General features: G+C 53.4%; 1 protein-coding gene across 1 annotated transcript in view; it reads right to left on the bottom strand.

Moving 5' to 3' along the window:
• ROR2 (receptor tyrosine kinase like orphan receptor 2) overlaps window positions 1–19,921 on the bottom strand; it is a 189,729-nt gene extending 169,808 nt beyond the window's left edge. The window contains exon 1 of the mRNA XM_040620319.1: window positions 19,659–19,921. Within this exon, the coding sequence (XP_040476253.1) occupies window positions 19,659–19,746 (88 nt within the window). The 5' untranslated portion in view covers window positions 19,747–19,921. The remainder of the gene's footprint in view (window positions 1–19,658) is intronic.
• Between the last annotated feature and the right edge of the window lie 5,214 nt (window positions 19,922–25,135).

Genomic DNA, 25,135 nt, shown 5'->3' with positions numbered 1-25,135 from the left:
CAGCCCAGGTGCTCCCAGTTCCTCCTCTGTGAAGGGCAGGAATCATGACTCCTCTCCTCACAGTTCCCAAGATGACCCGGGACAATCTGTCTGAAAGGCACAAGGCCAACCCTGACCCGAAGCTACTGCTGAGGAATGACTGAGGCTCCCAGACGCCTGTCGGGACAGCTGCCCTGGTCAGCCAGGCTCTCATCACGTGTTAGGAAATCCTGAGACGCCCTCAGAGGGCAACGGTCCTATTTATTTGGTCATAAGGTCTTAGACCAGGGAAAGAAGCAAGCACGCAGGCACGGCTGCCCTTCTGCACAGCCGCCTGGGAGCCACAGCGCCGTCTGTCGGTCTGCAAGTGGTAGGCCTCCACACTGTACTCCCCCCGACACCGCCCCAGAGTCAGAAGAGCTCCCGAAGCAAACACATTTGGGGAACAGGTGTTTGTCAAACTGCGCGTGTCCGCCTCCAGGGGTGCTCACCCCCGAGCCTTTCTTCTGAGGTGGAACCTGGGGGAGGGGTGGCCAGGGGAACCCACTTTGGAAAACAGAGGTCACTGCCCCCATAGAAGCGAATTGGAATTACCCCACTAGGCCAGGGCCACTTCGACGACGTCCCCAGACTACCAAGGTCTGCAGCGGAGTGGGGCAGACTAAGACAGCTTCGTAATGGCATGCACATAACCCCGCGTCCCTGACCTCGCACACCATCCAGGGACCAGAACCGCACCTGCGGGGTAAGTTATACTCAAAGACACGGAAGAATTGCATCAGAACGTGCTTCTGGTCCCTGGGAAATTCTTCTGAACTCCGCCTCCCCCTCCAAGCACACTTGGACTCCCGGTAAAAAACAGCAACGCCACCATGTGCTCTACTCCCCTCCCTGGGTCTCTCCATTTTCAAGAAAGCCCAACGCGGCCTCAGCCCTCACCCAGGAGGAAACTAGACTCAAAACTCACCAAGTCCACAAACCCCAGGAGGAGAACGCACGCCCCACTACTGCCCGTGGCCTCCCCACCCAATCCCAGCCAGCGGGCACCAGGCCCGGGGTCACAGGCCCGGGGTCAACGCGAGGGGGTACAGCTAGCACAGGGCACCAGCCCCACACCTGGCTTCCCCATCACAGAAACTAGGGGCAAAGGTGAGGGAAAAGCCAGGCACATTTCCCATCGTTGTTTCAAATTCCCAGGCTCGGGTCCTTCCTGCTACAGCTAGAAGCTTCGAAAGCAGAATCTGGATTCACAAGCCACAGCCCAGCCAGGCAGTAAGGCTTAAGCAAGGAGGGGGAAACGCAAGCACCATAATATCTAAAGCTCCCCGGCAAAGCAGGGACCCTCGTCCCAGTCACTGGAAGTGTGTGTGCACGTGACCAGGGTCCCCCACTGGAGGCGAATGACATGCTGTCTGCAAGAGCGAGTCCATCCGGCAGGCAAGGTGGAGAATCACCTAGAGTGAGTCACAGGTCATAGGGCGGACCTGCTGACCACAGGGCTGAGACCCAGTGTAGCCACCAGTGCTATCCCCGAGCAAACAGAAAGACCGATGACAAAGGAGTGACCGATGACAATGAGCTAAAATAAAGAATTAATTTACACAGTGAAAACGGGGTACAGGCCAGTCATTACCAGGGCATGAACTGGTGAACATACCGAATTTCAAGAATTCATAATATTTGCTGGCCAATCTTTGCCCTTGTTTTTATGTTCACCTCCCGGTCCCTTGGGTTTAGACCCATAGGTTACATGAAAGTCAAAGAAAACAAATCAAACAACAGGGAGAGAAAAAGGAAGTGCTGATAATAGAAAATAGAACCCAAAAAAAGTGACAGAAGTAAGGCCAGAGCGAAAAACTTATTATCTAGAAGAAAAAGAGAGGCCCAAAACCCAAAAAAAGTTATTTGTTATATTTAAAATGTCTGCTAACACCTAAACAACCAAGGAGGCAAAAACATTTTTTTTAAAGATTTTATTTATTTATCAGAGAGAGCGTGAGCACAAGCAGGGGGAGGGGCAGAGAGAGAAGCAGGCTCCCCGCGGAGCAGGGAACCCGAGGCCAGACTCGATCCCAGACCCTGGGATCATGACCTGAACCGAAGGCAGACGCTTCACCGACTGAGCCACCCAGGCGCCCAAAGGCAAAAACATTTTTAAAGGCAAAGACAAACTGGTCCAACGTCACGAATGAGGAGGAAGCACGTTATTTAATACACCTGATGTCATTAGAAGCAAAAAGCAAAAGGGACACTTCAAAATCATTAAGGGTACAACCCTCAGTGAGGCTCGCTCCTGGATACAGTTAGCTAATATCACAGCGTCCAAAACACAGAGCAAAAACTGAAGTGAACTCAGAGAAAGAGAACTGAGGGCACAGGAGTGAATTCAGCTCTCTGCGCTGGGCAGGTACAGGAAAACACAAGGACAGGGTCGTGCGGCAGAGTGGGGCGAGGGGAGCAGCTCCTGAGGACCGCCGAGGTTTGCTCTGAAACCACTCCCCCGTCACAGAAGATACAGAGCCTGAGACGACAGACGACCCGGGAAACAGCAGCAATAAAAGCATCACAGCACAAGTCACACAATCTAAAAGGCGTCGCTGAAGCCACGCTCAGGAAAACAGAGACCCTGAAGAGCCTGCTTTACTAAGTATGAAACTGCTCCAAGATCCGTCCAGAAAGCAAAGTGAGACCAGCCAAGAACACTCTGGGGGGAGATGGGCAAAAGGACGGATTACTCCCACCGAGTGTTAAAATGTATAAAGCTGCGGTAACTGAGGTGGGACAGACGCTGAATAATCCAAAAATAACGCCAAGCTAACAAGGAATTTTTAATACCGAAAGAAGGCTGCTGTTCGGATCATCGAAAGGAATGCCTTATTCAGGAAAGGATCTCAGGGCAATGCGTGTCTGAGGGGGATAAAGGTGCATCCAAATTCCACGCGAGTGAAAGATTCAACCATAAAACAGGAACCACAAGAACCCCTCCAAAAAGCATAATTTTAAAAATGAGCTTACCACGGCAAAATTCAAAGTACAAAAAAGCTAGCTTCATTTGTCCCCATAAAACTTGCTCCATGGAAACAAAGGCCAAGGGCAACCTGGCCTTTCATGGGTTCAGGATGGAAACACTCCCGGAGGATCAGGAATAGAACTGAATATTCTTAGAAGCCAGCGAAACAACGGACAACAACTAGCGGAAAATTAGTAGAAAAATGAAACCGTTATTTCCCGGTAAAAAGGAACACAGTGGCGTACAGAGACACTTGGCTCCGTGGACAATTTTAAAAATGTCACGGGGCACATGGGTGGCTCAGTCGGTTGAGCATCTGCCTTCGGCTCAGACCATGATCCCGGGGTCCTCGGATCGCATCCCGCATCGGGCTCCTTGCTCGGTGGGGAGTCTGCTTCTCCCTCTCCCTCTGCCTGCCGCTCCCCTGCTTCTGTGCACGCGTGCTCACTCTCTCTCTGACAAATAAATAAAATCTTAAAATAAATAAATAAAAGCGTCAATACACAGGATTAATGTGCTGTGTCCACTCTTCAGGCTTACCGAGATTAAAGTGCCTGACGATGCCCCGTGCTGGGGGGGGGGGGCTTGGCTCACACCCCAGTGCCGGGAAAATAAACTGTGGCCTCCTGGAAGAATAATCCTGTAGAATCTATAAAAAATGTAAATATAAATATACCAGACCAAAAAAAAAAAAAATCTGGGAACGTTTGTCCCTCCCGGGTTCATGCACCAGCTACAACTTCCGATCGCGAGTATCCGTCCACAGAAGGCCAGTGAAATGCGTGTCTCCCCGGGTATCCAAAGGGCAGACAGTAGCAAAGGTCCGGAGGAGGACGGTGCCAGGCCTGCGCTAATGGGGAAGATTCCAAAGACCCCGTGTTACTTGAAACAGGAGCTCGGTCTGTGTGGCATCATCTCGCTGGACATGAGACCAGATCGGGGACGCCACAACACCGCTGAAGCTTGGAAACACTTCGCCCAGGGAGACAAGCCAGACACAGAGGCCACATCGTGTAGGATTCTCCTTATATGAAATGTCCAGAATAGGGAAATCCGGAGAGGCAGAAAGTCTGTGAGCATTGCGGGAGGTGGGCGAGGTGGGGTGGGGCGTAACCGTGGATGTCACGGGGGTCTCCTCTGGGGGTGACGGAATGTTCTGGAAGCAGATGGAGGCGGTGGTTGCACAGCACTGTGAGTGGACTCAATGGCCCTGGATTGTGCACTTTAAAATGGTTAATGTTACATTAGGTGAATTTTGTCACAATTTTAGAAAATAAAGGAAGAAGATGCACAGACAAGCCTGTGTGCCTAGAAAACATCTAGAAGGAAGCACGAAGACAGACAAGACTGACTGGCCTCCATTTATCTGGGGATCGCGGGATGGGTGGGGGGGTCATGGGAGGGAGGAAGGGAGGTCAGGGGAGGAAGAGGGGCTTCTCATTTTACACCCTTCACGGGTTTTTTCCCAAACCATCAGCATTTGTTATTGGGTTTTCCGTTTTTGTTTTGTTTTTCCTGACTCCTACCTCATCAGGTAATAAATACGTTACTCCGACAGAAATTTTAAACACTCCAGAGAGAGCTAAATGAAGCCCCAGTGCCAAGAGAGGCCCCTGAGAAGTGTCTCTCTGCATAAAAGACAGAAAATAGTATAGAACAGTTTTGTGGGCAATTTCACATAGTGATTCTTTAAATAAATACTTGCAACTGTAGATTAATAATTAGGCCCAAGCCAAGCTCCCTCAACACTGGAAGGACCCCCCTACTCCCCCCACACACCCAGAACGCAGGGCAGGCCCCATTCTCCTGCTGGGGACAAAAACAATTATAAAGACCATTTTGAAAACCTTAATCCTGAGCAGATCGACTTACAGCCACACTTGATTTTCATTCGTTGTATTTCGTTTTGTTTTGTTTTGAATCAGCCTGGCTTTTAGACTCCATAATCTAAGCGAGTTAGTCAAGTAGAAGAAACTTGACTATCTTGGTTTTTTTTTTTTTTTAATTATTATTGTAAACGAAAAAAAAGAAAAGAAATGGGCTCAACGTTTAGAGTAGCAAAACAAAACAACAACAAATGTAAGCGAATTTCAGTTGAACTCTGGAAACACTCCACTCATTAGAGGTAATTGTGCCTGCGCTCTGCCTTGAAAAACAACGGGTTGGTTTTCCTTCTTCCAAGATAAAATGACAACAACATGCTGATTTTTGCAAACAGTGAAAGAAAACCAGTAGAGGTCGGAAAAACCATCTGAATCTTAGCAATGAAATAATGTCGTGCTTGAGCATTCCTGATGCAACCAGGCCGTATTGGGGTCACACATCTCCTGTGGCCTCCGCTCCTTCCAAGGCCTCCCTGCCACCCAGCGGGAAGGCCCAGCAGCCGCTGAGGCTCACACCCACACCCCTGCACAGAACTCTCCTCCAGTGTGGCCTCATGCATTCCCCCCTCCAGCACCCAAAGGAGTAGACACCAGGTTCCACCCTGGTGAGCTGCTGGCCGTGTGCCCCTGTGCCCTGCCCAGGGTCCCCACAAAAGCTACAGAGGAGGCCACCAGGAGTCCCTGGTGACAAACTGCAAGCCAGCTTGAAGTCGGCGCCTTTTTCTGTCCACTGGGAACTCCCCGCTGCCTCCAGAGTCACCCCTGCGCTTTGGAACAGGACAAAAGGGAAGAAGGGACACCTGTCCCTCCAAGAGCTCCTTCCCCCACCTGCCCTCCCAGGACCCAAGAGGCCGGGGTCCCCACGAGCCAGCCGGGGTCACTCGCCCCTTCCTCTCCATTTGGCGCTTGCATCGCTTCCCTGCGGGGGCCAGACTTCAAGGCGTCCCAACCTCCTGCTTCAAAGGCTTCCAGGCCCAGATAAATCACACGCACTGACAGCCGCACTGCCCCAGCGCCCAGGATGTTTGCTCTCAGTGGGTTTTGTTTCTGCTGTTACCGTGGTTCCCCCAAGGGCAACAAAGGGATGGGCGCCTGGCACCTCCAGGCCTCACCCCGAGGGGAGCGTGTGCAGGCACCTCACCCTCTCTGACCTCTGGGAGCCCCCCCTCGAGAGCCAGGCACGCAGCGGGAGGAAGGTGGGGGGACAGACGGACGGCGGACCCACAGCCCCCCGACAGAGACCTGGCCACTGACTATAGCAGAGGGCTGGCCGTGGCGCTGTCTAGGGAGCAGCACGGGGCGGCGAGCTCGCAGGAGGACGCATTTGCCCTCTGTGCCAAGCAGCTCGTTCCCGTCAGGCCGTGCTGGCCCTTCTGTGTCTGTGACCCAACTCCTGACCCCAACACAGACCAGTCGCAGGCTCCCAGGATCATGGATAGAAGGGGTGTCCGTAAGTGGTGTAGGAGTCAGCCCGGGCCGTGGTAACACATACCAGTGACGGGACCGCTGGAACAATATGGAACAATGGACAGCCATCATCCCACAGACCCAGCGGCCGGAGCGCTGAGATCGAGGTGTGCACACAGCGGGCTTCAGCATCTTCTCCCCAGGTCTGCCCGTCACCTTCTCTCCGCTGTCTCCGGGCCCAAGTTCTCCTTTTGGTAAGAATACCGGTCACACTGCATCAGGACCCACCGTAATGACCTCATTTTCACTTGATCACATCTGTAAAAATCCTCTCTCCAAATCACACATCTTGAAGTCCTGGGGGTGAAGACCCTGTGGACCTTTTTGTGGGGGAGACGTAACTCCTCCTGGAACCGCGTGGTGTTCTCTTTATGAAAAGTCAGCCGGTGAGAGCAACGACCCTGCAACTAACAGCCAGAAACATCTAAAACGGCTCGTTTTGAAAGGCGGCCCCAATCGTGTTTCCATCTTAACATCCTTGCGGATTTCCCCAGTTTTCTCTTGAGCTTCAAAATAACCAGAAAACTCTGGTTCTTGCAGCCATCTACACAAGGTCCAAGTATCTCCACAGCTCTGCAGTTCTAGGAGTAAGTGGGGCCGGCTGCCCCGCTGCCCCAGAACATGCAACCCCACGCGGAGGGTTTGGGGACAGCTTTAAACATGATAAACAGGTTAAGAATGGGATGTGGATTGAACCCTGGTGCCGCCAAGAGACGCCCCTCGTGGAGAGTCTGAAGACCCAGGGAACGAGCGGGCCTGGGACTCCTGCATCAACCTTCCACGTCTTTCCATGTCCATGAACACCCCAGAGATCAAGATGCACCCCGACGGGCTTAGGAACTTCCACGGTCTCCTCAAGGGGCCGCATTCCCACGTTTCACCCTCACCCCCTGCTCTGGCCGGAGCAGCACAGAACAAGGAGGAAGATGTTGGGGGCAGACGGTATCTGTGACAACAGCCCCAACTCCTTTATTTAAATGCCAGACACAGCGTCTTCCCTGGGGGGCGTCACCAGTGCGGGAGGCACAGTGGCACCAAAGACCCTGAGACTCCTCTGTCTCCCTCTCGCGTCCCCCGGGGGACGTGCTGGTGTCAGTCTGGGCGAGGAGACTGGACACCTGATTCTGGAGGCTGGCGTCTCCACACACACGGGGACGGAGGTGGGATTTTGCAGACCAATCACACGCAACACGAATCTTCCTGCAGCCTGATGCTCGCCGCCCCCCCCAAATCTCACATGGGATCACTGCTCTGTTGGCACCCACGGGCCCCCATTTTCATTTCGGCCCCCGTGGAGACATGGTGCCGGGGACCTGGGTCCCGTTAAAAGACATGTCGGTATTTCCAGCTCGTCTCTGTTAGAAACGGGGCAGCAGTGACCAGCAGGCCTCCCAGGCATACGTGTGTTTTCTTGGAGTTAGCCATGGGATGTGTGTATTTTCAATGTTAACAGTCAAGGTGAACCGCCCCCTAAGTGGCCACGTACACGCCCCCCATGCCAGGCCACCCATGTCACCGCTGCTGGCACGACCCTCCATGATTACCCGCTTCTGACGGCAGCCGGAGCTCAGGCAGAGGACCGCTGGGTAACGGTCTTAGACTGCGTTGAGTTCCAGCCGAACGAGGCCAAACGCTCCCCCGAAGGCTCCGGGCTTCTCTCTTCGCTGTTCTGCAAGCTAGCTGCTGTACACGTCCCTCTTCTAACTGGGACGCTTACCTGCTCCTCTACCTTTTGAGTCTTATTGTGGATGCAAACCCCCTCATCTGCCCTACAAGGTTGTGAACGGGTTCTCTCCACCCTGCAGGCTGGATCTGAGGGTGGACATCAGACCCTCGGCACCAGGAAGCATGGAACGGAGTCTCCTATTGCACTGTCGCTGGGAAAAACCGGAGGGGCTATTGGGACTTAATGGCTCCAATGCCTCCCTCCGCCTTGGCTCTCTACACATTAATCACCTTGGCCTGAGGAAGCCGGGCCCCGAGAACAGGGTAGAACGGTCTGCTCCAGGCAGGGCGCTGCAGGGCTTCCCTCCTGGGGGTGCAGAAGAGCACCCCACCAAGAGGGCCGGGAAGGAAGGCTCGGCCCAGCTCGATGGGGCCTTCCCGGGGCCCCCACACACCCTTGCACGGGACCCGGTGGGGTCCTCCCCCACAGAGTGCCCACAGCCCCACCGGGACCCCCAGATCTAGCTGACGGCTGCTCTGATGGTGAAAAAGTTAACCTGCATCCCACCACAAACAAAGCGAGTGTCAAAGGCCATTTTGCAGTGAGCTGGGAAACCAGGGCAGGGCCTGGGTCTCCGAGAACGCTTGCCTGTGATAACAGTATTGAGATTATGTGGAGAACAGTCCTTACCATTCATGCACAAGTATTTACAGGTAAAAACTGAAGGCTGTCTGGGACCCATTAAGAGGGCCAGGGGAAATGAAACCAAATTAACAGAACATGTCACTGTCGAGGCTGCATGAGAAATATAGAGGGGTTCACTGTACTAGTCTCATTGTGTATGTCTGAAGTTTTCTGTAATTAAAAAGCTAAGGAAAAACATGTTAGAAGTCCTGGCGATCCAGAAACAAGACTACGACGGCAATTTTCAGTCTAGTGGAAGAAACTGGTGTCAAACACACGGGAGTCCCGCGCCTCCCCCAGCCCTGTGTGAGGTCTGACACCATTTCCGATGAAACACAACCGCTTATGTCTTTCTTCTCAGAGACACTGGCTACGGTCACACGTGTGGATCCCTGTTCAGGCCTCCACTTGTAAATCATTTCAAATTTACAGACAAGTTGCAAGATTCATGCAGGAAACTCCCCCCTCCACCCTCTAGACCAGACCCACTAATATTTCACATTTCACCCACATGTCCGTCACTCCGTGTCCACACACACACACACACACACACACACACACACACACACGGTGCTCTCACTCCAAAGCCGCGGAGAGTAGACTGCAGACATCGCGCCCCTTATCCATTAATGCACAGCGTGTACTTCCCGAGAGTCGGGACATTGTCTTCCATAACCTCCCTACAACTCACAAACGCAGGAGCCTTAACCTTGACAGCACTTCTCAAGAATGTACCCCCACGTTCCCATTTCATCAAACATTCCACCGACGCCCACGTCGGCGCGTGTCTGCTGTGTAGCCGGACCCGTGTGAAATCACACTCTGCATGGAGTCGCCCCCTCCCGTGGCCTTCTTCATGCTGGACCCGTTCCTCGCCGTCTTTGCCCTTCATGACCTTGACGTTTTCTACTAAAAGCCAACCGTTCCATAAAACGCCCCTCCCCGCGCCGGGCTCGCTGGTGTGTCAGGTTTTGTATCCCCAGCTGGAGAGCAACCCAGGTGACGCCCTTCTCAGAAGAACGATGTCCATCTGCCCGTCCTGGTGTCATGAGCCTCGATCAGCCAGTTAGGGTGACGTCCTGGGCCTCCACTCTTGTCACTAACTGTCCCCTTGCACAGGAGGGCTCTGGGGGGAAACATCTGGAGCCAGGAACGTTTCCTGCTCCCCACCACGCGTTGTCTCTTTCAAGTACATCATTGGTGATCCCTGCCCAGATCAATCTCTACAATCACTATTGCCACCTGTGATTTTTCCTACTCACCGCTCACTTACTAGTTGGCATTTTGCTATAGGGAAGTGGCCTCTCTTCTCCACCCCTTCTATGTGTTTATGGAACGTAGTGGGTTAAATAGTGTCTCCGGAAATTCATATCCACCTAGAACTTCAAAGGTGACCTTATCCAGAAATAGTCTTGGAGGACGTAAGAAGGGGAGGACCCCGAGATGAAATTGTCCTGGATTTAAGGTGGGCCTAAACCCAATCACGGGCGTCCTGACAAGAAGAGGAAGGGACCCACACAGACACAAAGCAAAGGCGGCCACGCGGAGGTGAAAGAGCACTCTGATGCCGCCAAGGGACGCCAGGAGTCACCAGGAACTGGAAAAAGGAAAAGGGGATTCTCCGGAGACTCCCGAGGGAGTGTGGACCGCTGACACCTTGACTTTCTGTGGTCATCCTGTACTTTCTCTGTTTTCAGGCAGCCCCGGGAGACGAGCACAGGTCTCCGGTTACTCGGCTCATTATCAGTGTTGAACCGTAGACTGCTATTGTGCTCCACGAAGAATCCGTGTTCCCCTTTGCTGGATGCTTGACACGCCCCGGTCTGACCACCAGAGCTCCTGCATGTTGATAACCTGCACGTATGCTACGTTCCCATTATTTCTGATCACTTACTTTCTAGCCCAAGAAGACGCTCCGGGCTCATCTTGTATTCCTTCCTGTGCTGGCCCCACAATCCATCCTTCCTCCAAAGTACTCCTAGCTCCTTGAATGTAGACCAGGATCTAGCAACCAAGATCTGGGCGATGAGAGTGCTCATGGCTAGTGAGGTGCCAGGACATAACTATTAACCTATAGAAAAATAAATATTTTACATGACTTCAAAATCTTAACGTTCACGTGTGTGCGTGTGTGTGTGGTGTCTGTAAATGTATGAAATCGTGAGTTATGCCAATGTCTCCAACTCCAGTGCAACCCCTGCGGGTTCTTCCTCACTCCCTGCGTCCCGGATTTGCATCTCCTTCTTTCCACAGGACGAACCCTGCTTACAACACTATCAGCACACTTCGTCCTTAGCCAACCCACACATGCGTCACACAAACAGTTTCAGAAGTAGGACATCCATATCGTGATGAAAAACAAACCTGCTAGGAATGCAAGATTTGTTGTCAGGTTTTGTCTTTTTTTTTTTTAAGATTTATTTATCCATTCTAGAGAGGACCAGCACGAGCGCCAGGGGCAGAGGCAGCGGGAGAGAGAATCCCAAACAGACACCATGCTGAGCAGGGGGCCCAACGCGGGACTCGATCTCACCACCAGGAGATCCCAACCCCAGCCAAAACCAAGAGTCAGATGCTCAACTGACGGAGCCCCCAGGAGCCCCAGTTTCTGTCTTTCTTTAACGTACACTGAGGAGATACAGTCAAAGTCCTGGGGCCACAGCCACCTGAACTAGGTCTCCTTCTCCCCCATTAGTGTAGTCATGTTATCCACTTGCAATATAGTTGGGTTTATTTCCTTGTTTCCATTGAGTTTTAATTTCCTACCATCTTTAGAGATTTAATTTTATTTCTGAACATTAGTACATTAACATGTTCCAAAAGTCAAAACTACACAAAAATGTAGGACACTAAACTAGGAACAGGAAGAAACTACGTTAACATAAGGAGCGTTACACATGAAAATCCTGCAGCTAACCTCACGCTCAACAGTGGAAAACAGAAAGCTTCTCCTCGAAGATCAGGAACAAGACGAGGATGTCTGCTTTCGCCACTGCTATTAGACACAGTGTTGGCAGTTCCAGATCAAGCAATCAAGCAGACATAAAAAAGGAAATAAAAAGCATCCAATTGAAAAGAAGCAAAATTATCTCTGTTCACAGATGGGATGACCTTGCACACAGACCCGTAAAACTTCTATTTGAGCAAATAAACTCAGCAAATTCGCAGGACACACAACCAACAGGCAAAAATCCACTGCATTTGTACACGGTAACAAAGAACAATCTGAAAAGGAAATTAAGAAAACATTCCCAGAGACGCCTGGTGGCTCAGTCAGTCAAGCATCTGGCTCTTGATCTCAGCTCAGGCCGTGATCTCAGGGTTGTGAGTTCGAGCCCAGCATTGGTCTCCACGCTGGGTGTGGAGGCTACTTAAAAAAAAGAAAGAAAGAAAGAAAGAAAGAAAGAAAGAAAGAAAGGAAGGAAGGAAGGAAGGAAGGAAGGAAGGAAGGAAGGAAGGAAAGAAAATATTTCCATTCACCATAACGTCAAAAAGAACAAAATACTTGGAAACGTATCTAAGCAAATGGGTGAAAGGCTTGTACACTGAGAGGCGCATGGCTGGCTCAGTCAGTGGAATGTGTGACTTTTCATCCAGGGACTGTGGGTTCGAGCCCCACCCTGGGCACAGAGATCACTGAAAAATAAAATCTTAAAAAAAAAAAGAAAAGAAAAACTTGTACACTGGAAACTACAAAACATCACTAAGAGAAATTAAAAGAAGATCTAACTAAATGGAAAGACAGCCCTTGTCTGCGGATTCAAAGACTTGTTAAGCTGTCTGTATAACCCGAGGCAATCAATCTACAGATTCAGTGCGATCCTTACCAAAATCCCAATGTTTTTGCAGAAATAGAAAATTCATCCTAAATTTCATATGCAGGGGCGCCTGGGTGGCACAGCGGTTAAGCGTCTGCCTTCGGCTCAGGGCGTGATCCCGGCGTTCTGGGATCGAGCCCCACGTCAGGCTCCTCCGCTGGGAGCCTGCTTCTTCCTCTCCCACTCCCCCTGCTTGTGTTCCCTCTCTCGCTGGCTGTCTCTCTCTCTCTGTCAAATAAATAAATAAAATCTTTAAAAAAAAAAAAATTTCATATGGAATTCCAAAGGACCCTAAAGACAGCCAAAACAAGCTAGAAAAAGAAAACAAGGCTGGAGGACTCACTTCCTGATTTTACTTTTTGTAAATTTTTTATTTATTTATTTGAGAGAGAGAGGGAGAGAGCACGAGCAGGGAGCAGCAGCAGAGGCAGAGGGAGAAGCAGGCTCTCCACTGAGCAACAAAACCTATGTTTTCTTCTAGAAGTTTTATAGTTTTAGCTCTTATGCTTAGGTCCGTGATCCATTTTGAGTTAATTGTTGTGTATGATGTGAAGGAAGGGCCAACTTCATCCTTCTGAATGTGGAAATCCAGATTTCCCAGCACCCTTTGTTGAAGAGACTGTCCTTTTTCAACAAATGGTCTTGGCACCCCTGTCATTTGCCATGTATGTAGTACCTGTTCCTGGGCTCTCCGGTCTATTCCGTCGGTCTGTGTGTCTGTCCATATGCTGCTGTTGTGGTTACTGTAGCTTTGTCATATGTTTTAAAATCAGGAAGTGAGGGACACCTGGGTGGCTCAGTTGGTTATGCGGCTGCGTTTGGCTCAGGTCATGACCCCAGGGTCCTAGGATCCAGTCCTGCATTGGGCTTCTCGTTCAGCGGGGAGCCTGCTTCTCCCTCTGCCTCTGCCCCTCCCCTTGCTCCTGTTCTCTTTGTCAAATAAATAAATAATATCTTTTTAGAAAATAAGTAAAATAAAAATAAAATGAATAAAAGATCTGAGGTAATCCACATCCCTTTCTGATTCCTCCTTCCCTTGTTTTTGTCTTAAAAACTACGCAGATGCGCAGCCAGCCAGGCCCCCCACTTCTGCGCTGCCTGCAACTCTCACGTTTGTTAGAGCACCCCCTTGTCACATCTCCTCCTATAGACTTATTGGGGTCCTCGATTTTTCGCTATTTCAAACTGCTCTGGAAACATGTCCGATGTTATGTGAAGACTGTGATAGGCTGACCGGGGGCTTACTTCACTGGCGGGAAGAAAACTCCCACCTTCCAAATGTTATTTCCAAATGTTCTACAGAAGTGTGTTCTATAAGAAAACAACATAACACCCTATTGGAGGGCTACGAGGCTGACCCTCCAGGGAGCATGACCCAGGGGCTGTGCTTGAAAGCTTGTTCCAGCCTGCAGCCCCTCCTTCTCTTCCCAAGGCCCTCCTGCCACCCACTGGTGGGCTGCTTACTTCCCAGGGGGAGCTCCTAGGTCCACACCAAATTCCTTGTGGTGTCCCACACCCTACTCCTTCTCCTGTCCAACGCCGTTGCCTGACGGGAGTCAAAATGTTGAGTGTGACCCTCCTGCAGACCCCACAGGGATGAGTGGATTTTTCCTCCGCCTGGTTTCCCCAACCAGGGAGCTCTTTATACAGTACCTTTCCTGGAAATTCCCCCAATGAGTCCAACACCAAACCCCAACTTTCTTGGGTACGAATAGGACCCTCTCAAGCCTACCCACGGCAGCCAAATCATCCCCTAAAAGGGATGGCCGCAGCCCATGGTCCCTTGGCCCACCCGCCCCATCACACCCTCACATCCTGAACACGGCTGTGACTTGACTCCCGGGATTCCCCCGGCCCGTGGACAGCACTAGGGCTGCCTTCGCCTCCTCCTGCTCCTTCCTGCTGTGAGCCCCTGGACGGCCCCCCAAGGGCGGCTGCTGGGTCTGGGGCAAAGGAGATGGTCACCAGGGTGGCCCGCCGTCTGGTGAATTTGTCCGTGAGCGTGTCCTCACACGCCACTCCCCTTGTCCCTCACCCTGCCCACTACGAGTGGGTCGCCCTGTGGGACCCTGCTTCTGCACCCCCAGGGTGCCTGGTATGGTGTGGGGGGCCAAAAGGTAAGCGGGAAGGTGTCCTCGGCCCTTCCCCCGTGCACATGCTTGGAACCTGCAGGGCACACGCTCCCCCAGGACGCATGTTTCTTTCACGTTTTCAAGGCCTCCCCTTGCAAGATCACAGACTTGGCCTAATTCAAGTCAACAGTCACCACGAAGACCATTTTATGTGCTCTTCGTGGAGCTACGGTGCCGTCCCTCCCAAACACACGGGCGTGTGCACACAGGTGTTCACGTAATTCTGTGTAGCCCCGTGCCCAGCACCGCAGGCTCTGTGCCGTGGTCCTCACACACGTGCCGGCCGCCTCTGGGGCAGGGCCCTCTGGTTCCCCCACGTTAGACTCAGTCCAGTTGGGTTCTGCCTCCCCCTTCCCTCAGGCAACAAACAAAGCTCCAGACAAACCCGGTAGAGCCCCTCCTTGCCAGGACAGAGGGAGGAACAGCTCCTGAGGGGGGTGGCGACAGAGCTCCCCACGGTGATGAGAACGTCCTCTGTGTGCGTGGGCCCAGGAAACGCAGCCAGTGCAGAGAAGGGCGTGAATCTTTCATTTCAGTTTAATTAATTTTAACCTGAATAGCTGCATGTGCACAGTGGCGACTGTCCTCCCCGGCTCAGGTCTGCAAGGACTTCTGTAATTTCAGTGCACGCTGGGTTAACTAGCCCCCCAGGGGAGCGCCGGGCTGGGGAAATCAGTGGGCTGGGAACTTGGGGGATTTGCGGGCGAACCCTCCCCCACTCAGGGAGGGCTTGAAGAAGCAGCCACATTCTCCCCAGATAACATCTCACAAGTGACAGAGTGCCTACTGGAGCTCATTCCAATGACAATTAAAGACACACACACAACACTTCCCACTGCAACGTGAGACTTTCTGGAGGACAAGTCACTTAGTCTAATTAGGCTCAATTTTTCTGTAATTACTTCCTTCCCTTTGGCTTTTGATTTGCTGTTGTTGTTGTTGTTGTTGTTCTTTCTGAGACAGAACTTTAAAAAAACAAAGCACAACAAAATAAGCCAAAACAACACAACAGAAATCTCAAAAATGGTGCAAACCACACCAACACAATTCCTTGTTTTTGCAAAGCTTTCAGAAAATTGCCAGCATTGTTCAACAATTCGTTGGCCACTCTGTTACTATGATTTTAAATAGATCACACCCCAGACATGTTCTCTGACGACTGCACAGGCGAGCAGAGCTGTCCTGCCCTTATATTTCCAACTTGGCAAGTTCCTCGACAAAACCAAATAAATACCTAGCCGAAAGAGGCTGTTCCCAACCCCTACCAGTTGCAGCCCTAATTAATGGGCCGGAGCGCCTCTTGCTGCTCTGATTTTTACTTCAAAACTCAGGAAGCCCTCCCTACTCCTCAGATTCCTAACATTTCTGCCCCTTTGGTTTTCTGAGAAAACCAAAGAACCCAAAGGGTCACTGCGAGGCGATGTTCCCAAACATCAGTGCTTTTAACCCCAATTGTCCTTTCGTGAAATTGCTATTGGCCACGCCAAATCCAGACCTCACCGGCAATGCTTCCTCTCTCTGCAAAGCCAAGCCCCCTCTGCTCTGAAGGCTTTCATGCATGGTATTCCTGGAGGTCGCCTGGTAGTCACCACAGGGTCCCCAAAGAAGGAAGGATCTTAATGACAATCTTCTCTACCAGGATGGGGTCAGAGCCCTTCAGGAGGCCCCCGTGGGGCACAGCAGGCCAAACCAAAAGCTTCGCTACCCTGCCCTTCTCCACTTGTTGACCCCAGGACACTGCTGCGGGGGAGGCCTAGGGGTCAGTTCCCAGGAAATGGATCAAATAAACACCAAAAGGCCTCGGACATCAACGAACGTTTTAGAAGATGGTCATAAACGTTGGGTGGGGGTAACACTTCGCAGCCCACCGTCTTTTCCTTGACTGCAACTTGGAGTTACATAGGCAGAGCTCTCCCAGGGAAGAGTTACAGAGCGCACAAATTTCCTGTGCTTCATCAGGCTGGCTAGGGCTCTGCAGATGAGGGAGGCCAAGCCCTTCACACCCAGGTCCCATTTCAATGACAATAACTTTCCACATCCTGGCCTCCCCCCATGGAATGCATTTTAAAGGAGTGCCCCTTCTCCAGAGGAAACCGGGCTTCAGAAATCCTCCCTACCTGTCAGATGAGCTGTGGCCCCAGGACATTTCTATCCCACTGATCTGGGGGAAAAGATTGCAGAGGAAAGGGCCGTGTTAAACCCAGGCTCTGCCAGACTTAAATGTCTCAAGAGGTTAAACCAAGGCTAACTGCCTATTGATGGCGAACAAGTACTTCACGGCAAAGAGGGACACAGAAACACGAAACTAAGACTGAACAACAGGAAAAAGGTTTCACAGTAAAAACAAATGTCGTTCCCATTGCCTCGTCCATCGAAGATCACTGTCCCCAAAAACTACCCCAGTAAGCCCATTCTGAAACTCGTGTTGGTGTTTTGCACACATTAAGCAAAATTCTGGTCGTTTTTCCAACTGTGACTTGCTTTGCTAATGGAAAGTTCGGCCTCACTGCCTAGAGCCCCGTGGGCACCCAGTGCTGTTTCTGTGAACACTCAGTCCAGCAGCTCCCTGTGGGTGCCCTGCAGGGCCAGCGCTGTTCGGGTCTCAGGATGGCATTCCGTAAGGAGCAGACGCCAGGCTTAAACGTGCTCTCGCTATTAAACACTGAAACATTTCAAATGTGTGCTTCTTTGCTCCATACACAGCAGTAATAAGAAAAACATGTTGTCTTACTACATACATGAAAACTTTTCTTTTTCCAAAGTCTTCTTATGATGCTTTCGTTTGCTTGCTTCCAAACGGACTGCTAGTATTGTTTAATACGACCATCACCCCAAGGACTTGGGCCAGAAGTCAAGGCGGCTGTACTGTCAAAATGGGGAAAGGGAGAACCCCCAAACCGCCACTCCCAGCCTATCCTACCTAGGCGGGGCACACAGCCCATCAGGTATGTGTCTCCTTAGGGAACAGAGCCGTCTATAAAATTGTAGAATAAGAACTTATAAATCCTTTTACAATAACCTTTAGGGAAAGGTTCTTCTTACAGAGTAACATCTTTTGTGTATAAAACACACTGTTACAAGGATGCCTCTTCACAGCAAAGATGCCAAGTACCCGAATCTCCTGTTATCATAAAATTTTGAATATGAACAAACTTGAATTTTGAGCTAAATGAGCGCTCCAGAAGGAAGAGGGCGATGAACACCCTTCCTACTCCCTCCCCTACTGGAGATGATTATTTTACTGGAAAAAGAAAGTTACCTCCGCTCAGGGTTCAAGGGTTAACGAGAATGACCCAGGACCGCTTTGTTCCTCAGAGATTTCGGAAATTCGACTGGAAAAGACGCAATGTTTAAACTACTCCGCCTGAAACGCGAGCAACTTTCCCGTGTTTGTTCCATCGTTGATCTGGGCCACAGACGGGTCGCCTTCCCCGCAGCGCCAGCTCGCACCGCGCCGCACCGCACAGCACCCCGCCCTCCGCACGTGCAACGGAAACCACCGCAGCCGCAGGTCGGCCAGGCAGAGAGAGTGGTGCAGGACCACCAAGCCCGGCGTGGCCACCACGCCAGCGCTGCGCCACCGCGCGTCCGGGCGCGGATATAAGGCCCTTCCGCCGCCCTCCCACAACGCAGGGAACAGATCCGCCCCCCCCCCGCCCCCCACTCGCTGGCTCTAAAGGGGAGTGGGATTCCTGCGAGGGAGGAGGGGTGCAGAAATCCACAGGGATGTTGTGCGAATCCCCCAGGCTGACTTCGAATATGCTAGTTACTTACCATTGCACCGTGCACCCTGAGCGCTTTATGCTTTAAGGGACAGCGACACACATGCAAGCCCCCTTCCCAAAAAGTAACCAGAAATGTCTGACGTAATCAGCATCTGCTTAAACCCAGACGACTCCCCCAAAAAAGCTGCCCCGCATTCCTGATTGTGTAGACAGGTCCCTGGAGCGCGCAGCTGGCAGCAAGACGCGGGAAGAGTGAGCCCCCTTCTGCGATGGTCCCCTGACCCTCACCTGCCTGCAGGAATACATGGGGGTTGGTGCACGGTGCGAGAGGCGGGCAACACTGAATCCCTCTTAAGTGTAAGGGGGCGGCTCACACATTTCTGGAACTGGAGGCGAACCTCCTCAGCCTCCCCACGTCCCGGCCTGGAGGCACCGCCGTCCTCCCCCACCCCGGCAGGGTGCCCGGAATTCGGCCGTGGCGCGCGGGCCGGAGGTGCTCCGGGGTCCGGACGGCGTGGGCGAGCGCCGCCTCCTCCGGCTCCCTAGGCGGGTCCCCCAGGCTCCCTCCACACCTCGGGCAGTTCCTGCGTGCCCCTCCAGGAAAATGCCACCAGGAACCCGGGCCCAAGCCTCCAGCCGCGTGCCTCGTCCCGGGTCTCAGGGTGCCACCCCAGCAACCTAAAGGCTGCCCCGCGACCCCGCGACCCCAGGCAGGAAACGACACTCGGCTACCTCCCGGGAGTGGAGGAGGGGGTTGAGGGGCCAACAAAAGGGAAGCCAAAGTCCCTTTCGATCTAGCGGCGGGGGGCGGGGGCCGGGAACCCCTTCCCCTGGGCCCCGCCCGACCGTGGCGCCGGCCCAGGATGAGGGGCTCGGGGGGAGAGGGGGGTGCGGGGGCCGTGAGCCCTGCAGGGGGAACCTGGGAGGGCAAGGACCGAGTCAAGGTCCTGAGAACTAAAGACACATCTGCGGACCCGGGACCAGGCCGCCTTCACACTCACGACCCTCGCAGACCCCCGACCCGGGGCTTCCCTGCCGGCGCCAGCGCCACCCGCCCGGCCTCTGGAAACACTTAGCCGTCCCCAGAGCGCGCCTCGTTGAAAGCAGCCCGAGCGGTGGGGCACGCGGGGCGAGGGGCGCGGGGCCGAGGCCCTCGGGACCAGCGGGGAGGGGCCCTGCGCGGCGCCCCCTGCTCGGGAGAGAGGCTGGGGGCACAGCCGCGGAGGCGCAGACCCGAGAGCGCGAGACTCCTCTGCCCTGCACCAAGGCGACGCGCCGGGGCGGCGGATCCTACCTGAGGTCCGGGGCAAGCAGAGCAGGAGCGCGGCGGCCACCCAGACGGCCGGGGCGCACAGCAGCAGCAGCGCCGAGCCCCGGGCCATGCCGCGGGCCGTGGGGGCCGGGGCGCGGGGGGCCAGGCGCCACCACCCCTGTCGGCCGCGCGTCCGCTGCCCTTTCTCCCGGGCTCTGCGCAAGTTGGTCCCTGCCGAAGAACTTCTAGTCTTCCTCCTGTCCCGGCCCGGACGCGCCGCGAGGCTCCCAGCGCGGCGCGGGCTGGCTGCAAGGCTCCGGGGCGCGGGCTGGGCGTCCCGCCGGCCGCCGGGATGAGTTCGGGGGGCGGACCGCGGGCGCGGAGGAGGCAGGGTCCCCGGCTCGCCCGCCCCGATGGGCAGAGCAAGGCCGGCGCCGGCGCCCCCTGCCGGAGGGACGCGCCCGCGGCGGGCGGGGCGCGCGGGAAGCGAGGGGCCGGGACCAGGGGCCGCCGCTCCGTCCCCGGACCGGCCTCCCTCACGTGCCCCCGGGAGGTTTGGACCCAGAGGTGCGCCTCGGGGGGAGCGGGGGCCCACCGGACCTCGCCGCGGCTGCCCTTGCCGCAGGGGCGCCCGGGGCAGTTGGCATCCACGTTCAGGAGGCGGGAGCCCCGGAGGGCTGGTCACAAATTAGTAACTCAGGACCACACCGTTCCCCGCCAGGCCCATCGGGCCAAATCAGACAGCTACTCGGTCCCAGAAACCAGCGGTGCAGGAGGAAGACAAGCGAGGGCATGGAGAAGCGAAACGGGCAAGGAAAGAAACAGCCCAGGCTGCGTCCCCGCCGGCGCCCTCCCGGGCCCTCCTCGCCACGCTGCGCGGTGGGGACGACCGCGTCCCTCCAAAATGCCCAGAAACCGCCGGGAGTAGAGCTGCATAGAGGGAGCGCGATGCTATCTGAAGCCACCGTGGCTTTTGGTTTACTGTTAAAAGCAAATTGTGTAATTTTACCCATTAAAGGCAGAACACTATTTGCTTTCTGCAGAGCTCCAGAACATGCAGAAGTAATTTGCTTCACTTGTAAAAGACATTTTGAATGCAATTCAAATAGCATATTTTCTTGCTTATTCTTGGTTTTGCTTAACACATGCCAAGGTCTGAAATTGGAAAGCCTGACCCTCCTGTTTGTGACTTAGGAATTTTCTTTGTTTTTGCTCTCTTGGAGAAAGGGTTTGGAACCACCAGCAGCTCCGTTGTTTGTTTGGTGAGATTTATCTTTGAACTGATTATCAAGCAGTTTGTTTGGCGTTTTTTGCTCAAGCCCCATTTCCTGCTAGTTGGGGTGAATTAGGGAGAGCCCTGGCCATGGGTGCCAGACCCAGGGCTGAGCTTGCCCCCCCTACCCCCCCCCCCCAGTGCCCCTCCACTGCCTCACACATGGCAGGAAATAAAAGCTCTCTAGCTGTGGTCTGCTGACGACATGGCTGAGCCAGTCCCGGCGCATTACCCCTGTTAAAATGATTTAGGCCCGCAGGTCTCTGGCGAATCTGTCTGCAGAAACATCCCACACACTTCTCTTTCCTAATGCACACTGTAAGGGCCATGCCAGCGACTGGCCAAGGGGCAGCCGGAAATCGAGGGAGGAAGGCTGAAGATGGTAAAATAGTTATCCAACAGCACAGATGGTCATTAACTGCTGTGGGAGGAGCAGCGGCCAGATCTTCATCTGTGCGTTTCTCCTCACTTTTCTTCCCCTGGGGGCCCTCAAGGATGCTTTCAGAGTAAATAAGGCTTTAAGAGTTGGTCTTGAGGCACTTGGTTCAGACTCCTGCATTCTGGATCTGGTGGAAAGCAGAGAGGGAAGGCAGAGGAGGCCCCACAGCAGAGCGCCCTCCTGTTGTCCTGTCCCGGGATCTGGGCTCCCTTTTGCTTTCTGCCGCAGAAGCTTCACCTTGTAGTTCAGAACTATTCGGCCAGAGCTCTGCCACTTACTTTCGGTGTGAACCTTGGGGAAAGGACCTAATCATGCTTCAGCCCCTCATCTGTGTGCAATTTTCCCATGACTGGGTTCCCCACAAACCTGACCTGAGAGTTTAAACAGCAACATATATTTTTGCCAAAAGTTCCTTGGGTGGGGTCAGAAACGTGGATTATATCACACATGATTCCTTAAAGGTTTATAAAAATGATCTTTTCAGCATTTCCTTGTCCACGGTTCCCCTACCTGTAACTCTGGCCGGCTCCCACCTCTCTCCTTCACTCCCTCCTTCCTTCCCTTTCTACAGGTTCAGGACCTACAGGAACAAACGCAGTAAACTTATCCTCGTAAATGGGGAGTCAAAGTAACGTGCTTTCTAAGTAGCAGAACGTGACTTTGATCCCAAGTGAAACGGGGCTGTTTGTTCCCTGCAGCCTGGACCATACCTAATGATTGCTGCATGACACACCACCCCCAAACCTAACAGCGAAAGCCAGTAGACATTTATGATTCCACTAGTTTCTAAGGGTCAAGAATTCAGGAGAGGCTTGGCTCCGTCTGGGTCAGGGTCGGCCCATGCTGTGTCACCTGAAGGCTGAAAGAGGCCAGAGGGTCTTCGCAGGGCAGCGAGCTCACATGCCCGGCAAATGAGTGCTGGGTGAGGGTGGGAGGCCTCCCCTCCTCCCACATGGATCCCTGAGCATCCTCCCCACACACAGCTGACTTATCCCACCGTGAGAGCAAGGGGGCAGCTACCACGTCCTTTACAACCAAGCTTTGGACGTCACACACAGTGTCTCCACAGCAGCCTGTTGCTTTCACGGGCTTCGTCGTGGTAGGAGGAAGCTGCGTGGGGGTGTGGACACCAAGAGGCTGCCTGCCACCCCACCTGCAAGGAACACAGCCACTCTGTCCTCAGGACAGGCAGCAGGCAAGAGGGAGAGGACATGAGCGTGGTGGGCCTCCTGGAAGACCGTGAGGGGAGCCACGCAGGTGTCTGGAGGAAACCATTCAGGTGCGGTGATGGGCTGGTGTGAAGGTGGAGGGGTGGAGGGGTCCGAAGGTATCTGAGGAACAGCCCACTGGCCACCTGTATACCTTCTTGTGTGAAACGTCTGTTTAAATCATTTGCTCATTTTCCAACTGGGTTATATATCTTCTTATTTTTGAGTTTTATGAGTTCTTTATATATTCTGGATAGAAGCTCATTTCAGGTAGAGAAAGATCCAGATGACATGTTCTCTTGGCCCCTCCAGTTTGTCTTTTGGTGTTTTTTTTAACAGTGTCTTTTCATAAGAAGCACTTTCTCATTTTAATGAAATTTTTTCTTTTACAAATAATGCTTTTTGAGTATCCGTAATGCTAGATCAGACCAGAAAAATGAGGAGGTATCTGGAGTATCAGAGCTTAACAAACATCACTGCACTGATGGGAACGGTGGGCGGCCACCACTCACAGCCTCTGTGCACTTGGTTTCTGTGGGAAATACATGCAAACCACCAGTGCGGGGGGAGTCTCACATGTTCGTTCCCACTTCAACGGGGAAAATCCTCCCCTGAATTGTACCCTTCTGCTCTGCCGGCCGCAGGCGATGCAAAAGTCCCAGCACAAACAAGATGGGACACGTTTCCGCTCAGCTTCATGACACCAAGCACCCCGGGCCCCACTGCTAGCTCTTCAGGGGCTCCTCCTTGCTCTCCCCCTGGCCTTTAGGCTGCGCACGGTCCTTCGCTCTACAATCTCTTCCACGCCCGTGGGCTTCAGCTGCCACCATATGCCCGGCAACGCTGGCATTTAGATCTCCAACCTGAACCCTTCCCCTCACCTCCAGACCTCTGTTTTCAGCTGTCTCTCTGGTGTCTCCACTTGGCTGTCCCGGTGGCACCTCAGACTTAAATTATCCAAACTTCAACTCCTGATCGACACTCCCCTCCGCCCTGAACCCAGCCTGAAACTTCATCTTTTTCCCAAATCCCCTCCCTCACCCAACGGTACTGCCATCCATGCTCTCCAAGACACACAGGGAGGCCCACCCTTGGCTCCTCCTCTCTGTACATCCACCCCCTTGCCATGTCCTCTTGGTTTTACCTCCTGGATGCTTCTGCCTACTGTCCTCTATCCCCTGTGCCGTCACCCTAACTCAAGAAAAGATCCTCTCTTGCCTAGTTAAGAGCCTCTGTCCCAGTCTCCCACTTCCTCCATCACCCAGCTCCAACGGGCTCTCCCCACCTACATAAAAAGATCCTTTTTTTCTTTCTTAAGTAGGGTCCACACCCAGTGTGGAGCCCAACAAGGGGCTTGAACTCATGACCCTGAGATCAAGACCTGAGCTGAGATCGGGAGTCAGTTGTTCAAGGGACTGAGCCACGAAGGCCCCCTGGGAAGATCTTCCAAACCCAGTGGAACTCCATTGCTCCCCAGTGGCCTGCCAGCGCTCTGAGTCAAAGCCTGACACCTTTACATTACATAAGGATCTGCCCCCCACAAACGCCCAGCCTCATTCTGCTCTCTGCTGCCCCTCCTCTGACATTCCAGCCACTGGGGTCTTTCGTTTCCTCAAAACCCCAAAGAACACCGAGCTCCCTCCCACGTGTCCCCAAGCTGTTCTTCCTGCCCGGAATGTGTTCTTCCTATCTTCCTTCACCGAGGTGGCCCTCACAACCCCCTTTGGCTGTCCCTTCCTCAGGGACACCTCCTTGATCACTGTCACCCCATGACGGGTCAAGGCTGCGTGTGGACGGTGTGCCTGGAGCCCCACCTGGAGCACACATCACGGGCATAATCGTGCCCGGGTGTTGCAGACGTACTTGACTCAGGTCTGCTCCCGCTACCGATCCCGCTGCGGGGAGAGCTGGTGCGAGCCCACCGGCGCCCGAGATGCGAGATGCGGTAGCGGCGCAGGCAGGAGGGACGGACGGAGGGGAGCAGAAAACGCTGTGCCCAGCTCTGGTTTTTAGGACGAATACAATACATTCTTTCATTTGGCAGCCCACTGCTTTCTCTAGCGTGGAGCAGACCTTACAACGCGATGCCGGCAGGCTCTCCATTTCACGCTTACACGACTGAGTGAATTCTTGATAGGCTTATCCTAAAATTACACATCCGTCCACAAGTACAGTGGTTTGTGAGATCAATGTTATCTCAAACCACAGATGTCTACGGACAGTTTAAACATGCGTTCTTGTTCCCCAAAATTCAGATTCGGAGCTGATGAAACCGAAAGCCCAGTTTTCACCGAGGACTGCAAACCTCCGAAGCTCACACAGCTTGAGCGCGATGGCGATAACAAAGAAACTTTATCCGAAGTTCCCAATCGTTATGTCAGGAAGTGGGGGCAGCAGAACGACTGTGACAGGAAATACCTTTCTCGGTGGTTCAGCATTTCGTACCAAGACGACTCCCGGCCGGCAGCCGGGCATCCTGAGGAGGCCCACCGCCGGCTGAAGCTCTCGTCTTCTCCCGACAGCAAGGACATGGTGTCTTTTCCGACGGCAGTTCTCCAAAGAGCAACGTCACTCTATTCTGACACTGACCCCCCCCCCC

This window comes from Ursus maritimus, unplaced genomic scaffold (assembly GCF_017311325.1).
Source record: "Ursus maritimus isolate PB19 unplaced genomic scaffold, ASM1731132v1 scaffold_34, whole genome shotgun sequence".
In the NCBI taxonomy this organism is placed as follows: Eukaryota; Metazoa; Chordata; class Mammalia; order Carnivora; family Ursidae; genus Ursus; species Ursus maritimus.
The sequence above is the reverse complement of the archived record's forward strand: the minus strand, read 5'-3'. Positions and strand labels throughout refer to the sequence as shown.